Genomic DNA, 14,251 nt, shown 5'->3' on the forward strand with positions numbered 1-14,251 from the left:
GATTTGCGGCCACACTAACCCTAATTCAATATGGTGATACCGATTTCAGCGCTACTCCTCTCGTCGGGGAGGAGTACAGAAACCGGTTTAAGGAGCCCTTTATATTGATATAAAGGGCCTCGTTGTGTGGATGGGTGCAGCGTTAAATCGGTTTGACTCTGCTAAAATCGGTATAAACGCGTAGTGTAGACCAGGGCAGAGACAGCTATGCCTGTAGAGAGTGGAAGGCAAAATAGAACCACTTGGGAGGGCGGGATTAAACAGGACAGGACAGATGGATCAGAAGGTGGATGAGACTGAACATCTTGGTAGCAAGGAAGATAAAGAAAAATGGGTGGGGTAAGAAGTTTTTATCAGTTGAAAAGGTAAATAAATGATCTTGCTACATCAAAATGTTTGTAGCCACCTCTGTCCTTGAATAAAGGTGCATAAGGGCCATAGAGCATGCATTCTTGTTGCACCAAGCAAATTCTGAATGAGAAACACTTTCAAGCTGTAAAGTTTTTCCTTTCATCCCTTGCAGGGTCATTTTCAATTTGATGGCGCATTTAGTGTAACTTTTGCCTATTCCCAACATTAAAGGGTTCATAATCTACATTGTAAACTTTGTTTCCTACTGTTAAATCATTCTGAGTTTTTGTTTTGCTTGGGGAATGTCACTAACAGCATTCATAGAGAGACCAGTCCCCTTCTTAGTGGCCAGATTGACAGCCAAAACCTGAGCAAGCTAAAGTGATGGGAAATAGGGGATCCTCAGGGCTCCAACACAGATACCAGAAACTACCTCAGGGAGCTGACAGCATGACTGGGTTGGCAGTTCCATACAGGATGTACATAGTAATGTTGAACAGGTGACAGTTTAGTGCATGAATGCAGTTTGCATTGAATGGTAATTAGCTTCCCAGCCCCCAAGCACATTGTAGGCCAGCATTCCAGGCTCAGCAATTGCTTGTTTTCTCAGTCAAAAGGTTGAACGTGGCACTTCTGTGTGAAGGGTGATAAAATTAGAGGTAGAAAATAGTGGCCTACAATGAAGGATTAGGTAAAAATATCTGATTCATATTCCATCCTATTTAGATCTGGTACAATTCAAAGTTAATGAATGCCTTGAAAGATGGCATTCTGCTCAGCTAAGCATGGGACAAGGCAGACACACTCATTAGCTGGAGAGGTTCCCCTGCCACTAGGCACTGATTTTTTTCCTTTCCATACTTAAGCACAGAAGTTAGGGTTTTGACAGCTGCTTATCCCTGACTTTCAATTCAAGGACAGCAGAGCTTCCAAAATGCAAATAAATCGAGCTGAAAAACACATCTGTCAGAAGGCAATATGTATCAGCTCTATCAATCTTCAATCAGTTCACAGTTTTTGCAAGTCAAAGAGAAAAGAAATTAATGATATTTTTTAACCAATAAGTTTTAAGTGAGACTTTAAGCCTCTCTCCCTCCCAGTATTTAGTTACTTATGTCTGGCGTTTGTCCAACCATGTTAAATTTTACCAAGTTAGATGAGTGTTTAAAGAATCATTGCACTATTTTTTTTAACCTGCACCGTCATTTTTCATGAGTGAAAGTCAGAGCGAGTATTTGCCCAATTTATTTAATATTAATGAAATTATCCACTTAATGTGCAGCAGCAGTCAAAAAAGCAAACAGAATGTTCAGAATCATTAAGAAAGGGATAGATAATAAGACAGAAAATATCATATTGCCTCTTTATAAATCCAGGGTACACCCACATCTTGAATACTGCGTTCAGATGTGGTCGCCCCATCTCAAAAAAGATATATTGGAATTGGAAAAGGTTCAGAAAAGGGCAACTAAAATGATATGGAGATGGAATGGCTTCCATATGAGGAGAGATTAATAAGACTGGGACTTTTCAGCTTGGAAAAGAGACGACTAAGGGGAGATATACGATAGAGGTCTATAAAATCATGACTGGTGTGGAGAATGTAAATAAGGAAGTGTTATTTACTCCTTCTCCTAACACAAGAACTAGGTCACCAAGTGAAAATAATAGGCAGCAGGTTTAAAACAAACAAAAGGAAGTACCATCTTTTTTCACACAGTACAGTCAGTCTGAGGAACTCTTTGCCAGAGAATGTTGTGAAGACAAGACTATAACAGCATTCAAAAAAGAACCAGTTAAGTTCATGGAGGATAGGTCCGTCAATGGCTATTAGCCAGGATGTTTTCCAGAAGCTGGGAGTGGGCAGCAGGGGATGGATCTCTTGTGATTACCTGTTCTGTTCATGCCCTCTGGGGCACCTGGCACTGGCCACTGTCAGAAAACAGAATACTGGGCTAGATGGACCTTTGGTCTGACCCGGTATGGCTGCTCTTACGTTCTTGTTCTTATTATTTTTGCAGGGTTAGGGCTTCTGGCTATTTTTCACTTAGAAGCCTCATGAAGGCACATTCCTGCCTCATCATCACAGGTGATGGAGCCAGCCTGAGCAACAAAGTTTCCTGAAGACAAGACAGTTGCTTCTAGGCAGGATCTATAAGGTGGCCAAAGGGGAATGAAGTTTAAAAGGCATACCTATGCCCCCACTCCCACAATCAGATGTAGTTATTGAAAGGCTGGGGAGAAAGTCCAAAGGTGAACAGAAGTACCTGTACCTCCCCATTTCACCTATCTCTAGTCTATAAAGCAGAGGAGGAAATAAACAACCGCTGATATGGGATAAACAGCTAGAAGTGAGAATTTTTAACAGGTGGCTGCCCTCCCCGCATAAAACCTGAGGGGTAACTACTGGCACAGTCATTGACTTCAAATTGATATGACAGTGGGAGATAAATCAGTTACTAAGTCATCCTGTCCCTGCCTCCAGTGATAGCCTTGCAGAATAAAAACAACCTTCACATTATATGTAATCTGTGCATATTGGTCCATCAGTCATCTAAGCACTTTATTTATAGTGCAGAGTGGATTCAGGGCCACACTCTTACTTTGCACTTGTAAACTATAATACCCTTTTTTTCAAGAAATTCAACACACTTCACAAACGCAAACAAGTAGGAAGGCATTAGCCCAGTTCTTAAATCCCCCAAATTTTCAATTACATAAAGTTAAGAAGCTACATACAAATGGCCTGATTTTCAGAAGTGCTGAAAATCTCAGAGACCTGAGAACATAAGGAGGGAGCAGAATACTGGGTGAAGGACCTGTAGCAACATTAGCATGCTAAATACACCCAAGCGAATTTGGGCTGCTTGTACAGTACTTAGCACAAGTGGTGTCCTGGTCCATGACTAGGACTCTTAGTCACTAAATATAAATAATCAGTGGGATACATGCTAAGGAAACCTCTATCCCTCATGTCTCCCTTGCTGAAAAATGCATCTGCAAAAACTATAATGCCCACTGCTGGTAGTCTGGTACATGGGGGATCAAGCCCCTAGAGATAGCCACTACAAATAAGACTCCTGTGTGCATTTTATCTTTAAAAGACTCTTATTCAGAGGGACTCTCAAATATTAGGCTTACCTAGTGACCTACATTCAAAGACAATCTCTACCCCAATTCTTGTCTACAAATAATTAGCTTACAAAAACAAACTAGGTTGTTAATATTTTAAATCTCAGTCAGCTCAAAGATTCAGCTTATCATGTGACCTGTTTAAATCCTAGAACACAAGCATCATCAAAGAAGATAAGTGATTGCATCATAATTGCTGTGGTAGCAGAAGGTGCATTTGCACAAGCTTATTAGCATTTGTATTGCACAATCCATTGGTTTTAAAATAGTTAGGGTACAGAAGGGGTCAGCAACCTTTCAGAAGTGGTGTGGCGAGTCTTCATTTATTCTCTCTGATTTAAGGTTTCACGTGCCGGTAATACATTTTAAGGTCTTTTTCTATAAGTCTATAATATATAACTAAACTATTGTTGTATGTAAAGTAAATAAGGTTTTTAAAATGTTTAAGAAGCTTAATTTAAAATTAAATTAAAATGCAGAGCCCCCTGGACAGCTGGTCAGGACCCAGGCGTGTGAGTACCACTGAAAATCAGCTTGTGTGCCGCCTTTGGCACCCATGCCATAGGTTGCCTACCCCTGGGGTATAGTAATCTTCAGTTTCAGAAATAAAATGCATCACTAGAATCATGAAGTAAAATAGAATGGGGCAGCTTTCAAGGTAGATAAGTGTTTAGGCTTCATTTTTATGCCAATACATGACTTTGCATTTATGCAGCAGCTTTCATTCTAAAACACTTTGCAAACTATCACACAAGTCAATAGGAGTTTGTCTCAAACTGGTGGTAATCACATGATTTTGCCCAGTTTGGATGCAGACCCACTGAAGTGCAAGCAGACATCTATGAAGAGGTGGTGGTAGCCAACTGATACTACAAAACTGGGGCAGGGAACATTTTAGCTAAAAACATTAGGTCACATGAGATCATTAAGTGACACAGGGATCTTGACTTAAGGTCTCCTCTAAAACAGCCACAGTTGGCAATGTTTATCTACCTTGGAAGATCAAACGACTGAGCTAACATTATCAGCAGATGATCAATACAAAATACAATTATGGTTTCAGGAAGTCCAGCTTAGACCATTAAACCCTAATTCACAATATTAGAGAATAAAAGTAGCATCTTTTAATAAAACTCCTATCCTCTTGCCATTAATTTCAATGGGCTCAGGATTGGTCTATAATTTCCTTACATTTTTCTTGGAACTGTGATTTCACAGTTATTTTGGTAGTCTAATAATAGATTGGCTTTTTTTTTTTTTTAATAAGTAGCAGTATTTTCCATGCTATTACTGTTAAAGTTTTGTCAGCAGTAATAACAACTGTACCTTTAGACCGTATAAAGGTTTTCACACTGTTAAGTACGAGTTTCAGAGTAGCACCTGTGTTAGTACGTATCTGTATTAGTCTGTATCCGCAAAAAGAACAGGAGTACTTGTGGTACCTTAGAGACTAACAAATAAATTCTGTTCTTTTTAAGCATGAGTGACCTTGAATCGCCTTTTGAAGAAGTTAGCTTTTTTTTTGGTAAGAAAATGTGTGCAAGGGTTGGTTGCTTAGGAAACAATGTTACTTTGGTTAAAATTAAATCATGGCTGGGTAATATTTACCATATAAGAATGCTACATTTGTGTAAATGAACAGCCACTGTATGTTCCTGAATATGCTTTTGGATTGACAAATACCTCAAAACCACTATAGTGCTATTTTCTTTGTAGTCTATATAGTACATGATAGGAAAAGCCTTTAAACCCAGCCTATTGTGAGCCAACGTAGGCAGTGAGTTCCAAACCCTGGACACCTCTAGGGCCATTACAAAAAACCAAACCCAATATACACAAGCTGAAGCCTAACTTGGTCCCCCCATCCAACCATCAAGTTCATAAACCACCTGTCATAAACAGATAGTTAAGGGTTAATGTTTCTTTTACCTGTAAAGGGTTAAGAAGCTCAGGAAACCTGGCTGACACCTGACCAGAGGACCAATAGGGGGACAAGATACTTTCAAATCTTGGTGGAGGGAAGTCTTTTGTTTGTGCTCTTTGTGTCGTTGTTGTTCGCTCTTGGGACTAAGAGGGACCAGACGTCCACCAGACTCTCCAAATCTTTCTGAATCAGTCTCTCATGTTTCAAACTTGTAAGTAGCCAGGCAAGGCGGATTAGTTTTAATTTTATTTTTTCTCAACTTATAAATATTTCTTTTTGCTAAGAGGATTTTACCTCTGGTTGCTGTAACTTTGAACCTAAGGTTAGAGGGGGTTTCCTCTGGGCTATATGAATCTGAGTACGCTGTATTTTCCATCCTTATTTTAGAGATTTTTACCTTTAATTAAAAGCTTTCTTAAGAACCTGATTGATTTTTCCTTGTTTTAAGATCCAAGGGGATTGGGTCTGGACTCACCAGGTATTGGTGGGGGGAAAGGAGAGGGGATGGTTAATTTCTCCTTGTTTTAGGATCCAAGGGGTTTGGATCGGTGTTCACCAGGGAATTGGTGAAGTCTCTCAAGGCAACCCAGGGAAGGGAAAGTTTTGTGGGACAGAAAGTGCCCCAAACACTGAAATTCTGGGTGGTGGCACTGTTACCAGATCTAGCTAGTAATTAAGCTTAGAAGTGTCCATGCAGGTCCCCACATTTGTACCCTAAAGTTCAAAGTAGGGGGAAAAAACCTTGACCCCACCACATATGAGATGTAAATGTATGGGTCTTGTTTAATCCTAATGTAGAGGTCTGGGAGAACTCCCCTGCAGTTGCTGCTCCCTGGGGGGGGTTCTGTCAGACATGGAGCTAGATCCCCCATCCAGGTGGCTCTTACAAGCTCCACGAGCATTCATAGGGAGGCTGGAAGCTAAAGGAGCAGCTACAACACTGGGCACCAGCAGAAAACAGGAATGCTGCAGCTGCCTGATCCATGGCACCAATCAGAGCAGCAGCTGCCTCACATTGCTTGGTTTCCGCTTCCCACCTACCTGGACAGGTGGTGGGGCCTCAGATGCAGGGCAAGGAGATGGGGGGGTGGGGAGCTACCTCCAAGACTGCCCAGCTCTGGCACCGCAGTTTTGGGGGCAACACTGCTGTGCCCTTGCAACTCTACCCATGGGCTCATGGCTTCTGGCCCAAGGGAAGCATCAGGACACAGAGATTCAGGGTCACAGACCACAGGTTGAGAACTCCTGGCCTAAACAACAGTACACACTTCGGACAAGTTAAAACCACACTTTGCTGCTGGTGGAAGAAGTAGCAAACTTCAGCCTCACTGACTGCTGAGAGGGTGCATCACAGAAAAGGCCAAGGTGGGGGAATACAGTACTGTCTCAATCTTTCCAGACTAGGGTACCCATTTCAGGAATCTGATTGGGGTAGTGTATAGTATATAGAGCAGTATAAACAAGGCATTGTATGAAATTTTAGTTTGCTAGTGCTTTTTATGTAGTCTGCTGTAAAACTAGGCAGTTATCTAGATGAGCTGAGGTACCCCTTGGAAGACCTCTGTGTACCCCCAGTTGATAACCACTGGAGCAGAATTATCTTATGTCTTTACAGAAGGTGACAGGACTCTGAGCAAGCAGTGACACCGTAGAATGCACTCACGTATATTTTGTAAAAACACTGGCATCTTACTGACATTAAGCTTCATTACAGAAGCTAATTTTGGTGAGTGAATACACAGCATATTAAGATTCTACTGTATAACTAACATGAATATTCAACTCCTCTGCCTACACAATGTCTTGTGTGAATGTATATACTTGTTATTTAATATGAAAGTTAATGTTACTATACAAGATGTCTGCTTCATATTAAACCAAAAAGATGTTGCCACAGGTAGGTTGAACATGAAAGGAAGGTTCACCTAGTTCAGCAATTACAATAAAATACCACTTTTCAATCTTTGCAGCACTCCTCTGTGGAGTCCTTCCATCTCTTTGTGTACTTTTTTGGAAACAACATAGTGTTATCAGTACAACTGTACTGCAGTTGTGCATGGAAGTCATATTTGGATGTAGCCAGTTTCACTGTTTCTGGAGAACAGTAAAAGAAGCAGACTAATAATGAAACTATCTAAAAAGCAGCAAAAAAAAAAAAAAAATCACTAAAATTCCTTTAAAATAAAAAAATTCCAGACAGTTGAGAGGGTATCAAAATTGAATTTTCTGAAATCTGGAAAAAAAAGTTACATAAATTCAAATTAACACCAGCACTTTGAACTGTTCAATGGAACTCCAAATAAGAACGAACGTGTGTTTCTCTGACTGTACACATTCTTTTATTCTGAAGTGTTTGGATCACTACAATGGGACTGTAGGAGTTATTTCAGAGAGACTGGTTATCTGTTTATTATAAAATAAAGAACAAAATTATTTACATGATGGAAAAAGATTTCAGCACTTTAGTGGAATGGACAACTTCATGATACTGCAGTCATTTGAGAAATTTAGTCCACATACTTTCCAAGAATGTCCCCATCTCTAAATAAGTAATACTCCTGCAAATGGAGAGAAAAAAATAAGTTAATATCTGTTGCAGCCAAACCTCACAGAACTAGTAACTGGCTCCAAGGTCAGTACTCCCCGAGATTGATTTACTGCTGAAGGCTGAGGCTGATACTACACAATCACTATTAACCCAAGGACTTTTATAACTATCTGTTGCCCTGAGAGCTTGTCACTGTTTCTTCCATTCCAGGGGATATTTTTCACCCCTTTGGGCAAGGCTCTGGGGTAAATTTTTCTGACAGGAGCATCCTCTGAGACAGATTCATAAATGCATGGGGATAGTAACATTAAGTGGTAGAAGGCTCTGGAATCTTCTCTTCTCCTCAGCAAGGAAGACATTGCAGTCAGCCCTCTATATTTTTTTTCCTCCCAAGATAAGGTGGCAGGTACAGAGAACCATTTTCGCTGTGCAGCAATGGAGAAATGTCAGGGGCAGAAGTGTTTCTCTCACGGCAGAGGATCATAGATGTGTACTGTGCAAAAACCACAGGGCCAGCTTGATGCTCCTCATTTTGAATGTTAGCAGTTGTATCTCTCATTCAGTTTGTCAGCAATACTATTCATTTTTTCACATGGCCTATTAGCTAGAAGGATTTTAAAATAATCCTGAATATTAATAAACCAATTTAGTTTGCAGTTATAAAAGTTCAGCAAACAAACCTTGTCTTCCAGTACTACTTTAGTACCGCCATATTCTGGTAGCAGAATCTTCTCACCAACTTTGACACTAACTGGCTGAATCTCTCCACTCTTAAGGGGAGAAAAAAAAACCCTCATAAGTTTCTACAAAATATCCTACATTTGTTCATAAGCGTGCACACATTTAGGAAAATTTAAGCAGAACATATTTACTAACTGTTTAGCAGTGGAAGTACTAATCTCAGGGGAATCTGCGCAGTATATTCAAATTCTGCATATTTTATTTGTCAAAATAACACAATATAATCATGCCAATTTCAATAATTTGGGTAATTTATTTCAAAATACCTGTTAGCAAATATGTCTGTAACAATAAAGACAAAAAAAAATCCCTCCAGAAGCAGTGTTTTTAAAAGACTCCTAGGACAACACAGTTCCTGTTTATTTGTTATGCTTGTGTTGGTGCCTGGGTCTGGGTGTGTCGTGCTGCTGGGCACATCTTCCTGGGGGGGAAACTCTGCCCCTCTGGTCTTTTAGTTGATTCTCTTTTTTTCCCTGCCCTCACATGGTTACCATGTAGAGCCAGGGTGGTCAAACCACAGCTTGTGAGCCACATGCGGCTCTTTTACAGTTAAAGACGAGCTTGCAGAGCCCCCCCAGGCCTGCCCATTCTCCACCTACCAGACTGCCCTGCAGCAGGGTGGTGAGGCTAGGGGCTTCTGCCAAAGATGTCTAGCCTTCTGGGGGTCAAGGCAGGGCCAGAATGTAAAGGTTCACCCCCCACCCAACAGCTTAAGTCACACACACCCCCATTATGCTCAGTGGCCCTTCTCTGCAGATCCCAGGTGTTAGCTCTGCATGGAGAGGCAGCAGTAAACTGCTGGGAGGGACTGCTGCTTTAGCTCTCTGGGGAGAGGCAGCAGCGATTCACCCTGCAGTTCCCAGCTATTTTCCACTGCCTCTCCCCACAGCCACAGCTCCCAGCTTGCAGACTCCAGAAGCTGCTGTGCAGGGACGGGACCATGCAGCACTATATGACTGAGCAGGGCCAGGAAAACCAGGCAAAAATCATGGGGGGTGGAGAGAGAGAAGGAATGACCTCATATGCACTCCCCATGTATTGCCTCTGGCTTCTGCTCAGTGGGTAGGCAGGTCTCAGGGATTCAGCCCCAGCAGGTGCACCTATATCCTATTTTATACTAGGAAATCTGATCTGAACATGCTCATATAAGTACTCCTTAAAAATGAGAAAATTTGTATATGTAGTTTCTTCATATGCCTTGAAGGCTACATCTACATTTTCTGATTAATTTTCTTACGTATTAGATACCACCAAATACAGACCAACTTCCTTCCAGTTAAAAAAATTTAATCTACAGTTATACTAAAACCAACATAGAAGTACCAGAAGTCAGAACATTTAAAATAACTTCAGTTAATTAACAGATGATGTTTTGTACAGCAGAGGAATATCAATGATAATATTTAATATGAGTCATGCTCCACGTTTCTGTTCTGCTCCTAAATCTTGGGAACATGTTGCATGTCTGCAGCAATTTAATCAATAAAGCTATTCAGCAAATTAAATGTATTCAGTGATCCTAGAATAAACTTTTAGCCTCCTAGCTGGTGCTCTGGCATGAATTGGTAAGTGATGCAGTGCAAGAGAAACCATCCTAACGGAAACAGTCTTTTATAAAGAACTTATTTTCTTCAAAGCTCTTTACAACCATCAATAACCATTGCTCTCAAAACATTTGTGAAACAGGTATTATTCCCCATTTTACAGATAGGGATAAAGAGACAGGAACACTAAGTTGATTTCCCCATGGTCACAGGGACTACCAGTGCCAGGTAAGGACTCAAGAGTTCTTGGTCCTCTTCTTGTGCTCAGGCCACACTTCTTGTTTTTTTAATTTTTTCATCTTCAAAGTATTACACTTATTGTTTTGATCCGATGCAATATAAATGTAATGCTACACGTCCTGTAGCTTCCCCCCCTAGGTAACTTCCCGCTTTTATTCCTTTTATCTAAAAAAGTTAGCAAGGTGCAAAATCTGGACATATTTACCTTTCCTTTGGATCCCGATCCAACTGCCACTACTGTTGCTTGTAGCACTTTTCCTTGAGATTTTTCTGGAAGCATGATGCCTCCTTTGGTTACAGTCTCAGCTGCACATCTTTCAACCAGAACACGGTCAAACAGGGGAAGAAACTTCTTAAATGCTTTCCCTGCCTGTTGAAATACAATTTGCCATTTTTGTACCATACATAAAATGGATCCATTCACATTTGAGACTGCAACAAAACTGCAATCTTAAGTTGAAAAACCACAATTTTACTATTTAAATAGCGAAGGAAGGACTGGAGTCTAAGCACCTGTAACTCCCACTGGTGTCAATAAAGATGGCAGGTACTCAGCATCTCTCTGAATTAGGCCCAAAAGTAAATATTAAAGCAAAAATGGAGCTAAATTATTGTTGTAAGAAGGTATCTCATAATTCTAGAGAACGAATAGGCTCCCAAATAGTCTCAATATGTGCAACAAATAGACAAGTTTAACAGTTAAGATGCATGGAATTTGAAATAACTGCCTAAGATAACTTAAAACATTAACAGATGAGGAAAGCTTTCGGGAAACCCTATGTAGTTTAAACCTCCGTAGATCTAAAAAACATAAGATATGTTATTAAGATTAATTACTTCCGATTAAATGTAGTTCACATACAGTTTGAAATAAGATACACCTATAGCTAAGATATAAGACACCTGTCGAACAGTTATTGTAGTTATTTTAGCGGAATGCCTCAAAACAGAGAAGCAAATATTAAGCATATCACATGTTGGTCAAGGCTTTTGAAATATTCAAGTTTAGCATTCCATACAATAATTAAGGTACAATCTTGTCCTAAGTTATCTGGGAGAGAAGACAATTCAATCATCTTATTTTGCCCGCTTTTGAAGTTTGAGATATGGTATTAAAAAAAAAAAAAAAAAAAAAAAAAAAGTTTAAAAAAATAAAATTATCTGCAAAAAGTTTTGCAGATACTGTCCAGTGATTTTTACAAAAGTGTTAAAGAGTTATATTTTTTTGTAAAGCTTAGCATATGATACGTTGAAGTATCTGCTGCTTGGAGAATGAACAGAAAGCAGTGGGGGGAGGGGAGAAAGGGGGGAGGAGCAGCTCAGGGTGGAGAAAGTAAACTCAACACCAACATTGAGGATTGCGATTTTTTTGAACTAAGTTAGCAGCAGTCAATGGTAAAAATGTTACCAGTCTAGGGCTGTCAATGTCAGCCATAACTACTGAGTCAGCACCTAACAGCAGCATTGAAGATCACAGAGCAGAAGCCACATACAAGTCTGCAATCCCTGCAACTTCACTAAGCAGGCAACACAAGAAGCGGAGGCACAGAGAGTGGGAACACTTTTAGTTAAAAAAATAATCGAGTTGTGGTCTGTGGAAAACTGCCAAGTCACATGGTGCTGGCTCTCTGCTCCTTTCCAGTTGCTTCTACAGATGTCTGGATGCCAAAGCCTGGACACTGTAGAAGCAGCTGGAAACAAGGAGAAAGAACAAGACCAGGTCCCTCCATTAGGGGCTGCTGCTTCACAGAACAGCGCTGCTAACAGAAGCAGAGCTACTTGGAAGCAGGCAGCTGTTATTCACAAATGTATTAGCTAATTGTGGATCATCCCCCATTTCTATTAAGACATGGGCAACGCTATAAACATGTCAAAAACACTTGCTTAAATCTAAATTATTTAAACTCTTTAGAGCCTTTTATTCTAACTCCCGGTTTTTTGAATCAGTGATTTCTCTGACATGAAAGACAGCATGAGGGAAGGATCGATATAAGAAACAACAAGGAGTCTGGTGGCACCTTAAAGACTAACAGATTTAGTTGGGCATAAGCTTCTGTGGGTAAAAAACCCACTCCTTCAGATGCATGGAGTGAAAATTACAGATACAGGCGTAAATATAAATTGGCACTTGAAGAAAACTGAGTTACCTTTTTACCCACGAAAGCTTATGCCCAGATAAATCGATTAGTCTTTAAGGTGCCACCAGACTCCTCCTTGTTTTTGTGGATACAGACTAACATGGCTATCCCTCTGATACAACAGAAGAAAGCCAACAGTCAGAAAAAAGTTGAAAGGAATTTTTTCCTCAAACTCTGTAGGTTTTAGCATTGTCTAAAGACGCATTACAGATGCCTACGAATATGAGCTCACTCTCTCACTGTACCGAATCTTATTATTTTTTTTTTAAACAACATTGTTTCTGATAGGTGACAAAGCAAAAACATTTGAAGACAAGGACATCCTTGTTCTCCCTGCTTGTATTGGTGTATCAATTTCTACTGTATCTAAATGACCTTGTGACCAAGCAAGGTCACTTTCACGGAGAGACCAAAAAGAGAAAAAATAGATTAAACTATATTAATTAAAAAAGATTGTTACTGGATAAGTTACAGGTCAACTTGAAATACATGTTCACTTCAGAGGCTCCTGACAGCAAATTCCATTAGGAAGGCATGCTGCCTGGTAAAAGCAAACACACTTTTATTACACAGCTACTTTTGGTAACCAGAAGTTAGACACATTTCTATTTCCACCAGCACACAGCAAGAACATGGTCCTTTTCTACAGTCTTTGCTCCTATTCAGCTGGTATTTATATGCGACCACTGGCTTAACTTCTCAAAGGGGGCGGAAGGGCCGGCTCAACAAGCCCGTCGAAGAACAGCCTGGAGGAGCAGGTCGCTGTGTAGTTCCGAGGCATGAAGTGCAACCCTGCCCAGGGCTGGGCCACGTGCTCTAACCCTCCGCCCCCATCACCGGGGCACTGCGAGACTTGTCTGTACCTACAGGCCGGCTGCGGGTGGGAGAGACCCAGGAGACCCTGTTCCCGGTCGGCTAAAGTGGGGGTGGGGGGGGCCGCAGGAGAAGGAAGGAAGACCCTGTCCCCCGGCTGCACTGGGGGGAGGGAGGGAGGAAGACCCTGCCCCCCACAGTAGGGTGACCGGATAGTAAAGTGTGAAAAATTAGAACAGGGAGTGTGGGGGGGGGGGCACTTGGCACCTATATAAGAAAAAGGCCCAAGTATCGGGCCTGTCCCTATAAAATTGGGCCATCTAGTCACCCTGCCGCACAGCCCCCAGCCCCAGGGGCGGCACTGGCGGGGGCGCCCAGCGCAGCCCCACACATGACGTGCCAGAGAGAAACATGGCCCCTACCTGCGTCCCTCCCGCCTGCCCGTGCTCGCAAGCCCGGCCGAAGGGCCCACGGCCAGGCCGCGGGAGGAAAAGGCGACACTCACCATGGCGCGCCGAGTCCCTCCGCTCACCGCCCTGTGACTTGCTGAGCGCCGCACACGCTCACCTAATACACGTGGGGGGTGCCACTCTGACTGCGCATGCGCCACCACCTCCCCGCTAGTGCCGCGCGCCGCAAGGCGGGGCTATTTCCGTTGTCCCTAGAAGACATGTTATTTCCACCTTTATTTTTTATTCTCGCGGGCATTTTACGCCATAGACCCGGATTCTCTATGCAGCAGAGCCTAACACCAGCGCTAATAGTTCCCCGTTAAACCCTGCATCGGACCAACACCCGGAAGTGGCGTAATACAACCTTT

General features: G+C 41.7%; 1 protein-coding gene across 2 annotated transcripts in view; it reads right to left on the bottom strand.

Annotated features, from left to right (window-relative positions):
• HSPE1 (heat shock protein family E (Hsp10) member 1) overlaps positions 1-14,018 on the bottom strand; it is a 33,816-nt gene extending 19,798 nt beyond the window's left edge. The window contains exons 1-4 of one of the 2 annotated variants that reach the window (XM_032803597.2): positions 13,937-14,018; positions 10,686-10,850; positions 8,636-8,725; positions 7,724-7,965 (exon numbers count right to left, since the gene is read on the bottom strand). In XM_032803597.2, the coding sequence (XP_032659488.1) occupies positions 7,915-7,965; positions 8,636-8,725; positions 10,686-10,850; positions 13,937-13,939 (309 nt within the window). In that variant the 5' untranslated portion in view covers positions 13,940-14,018 and the 3' untranslated portion in view covers positions 7,724-7,914. Of the gene's footprint in view, positions 1-7,723; positions 7,966-8,635; positions 8,726-10,685; positions 10,851-13,936 lie in introns of those variants that run through there. The other variant, XM_032803598.2, reaches the window with a different exon arrangement.
• Positions 14,019-14,251: the final 233 nt, after the last annotated feature.

Source organism: Chelonoidis abingdonii, chromosome 10 (genome assembly GCF_003597395.2).
Source record: "Chelonoidis abingdonii isolate Lonesome George chromosome 10, CheloAbing_2.0, whole genome shotgun sequence".
NCBI classification, from domain to species: domain Eukaryota; kingdom Metazoa; phylum Chordata; order Testudines; family Testudinidae; genus Chelonoidis; species Chelonoidis abingdonii.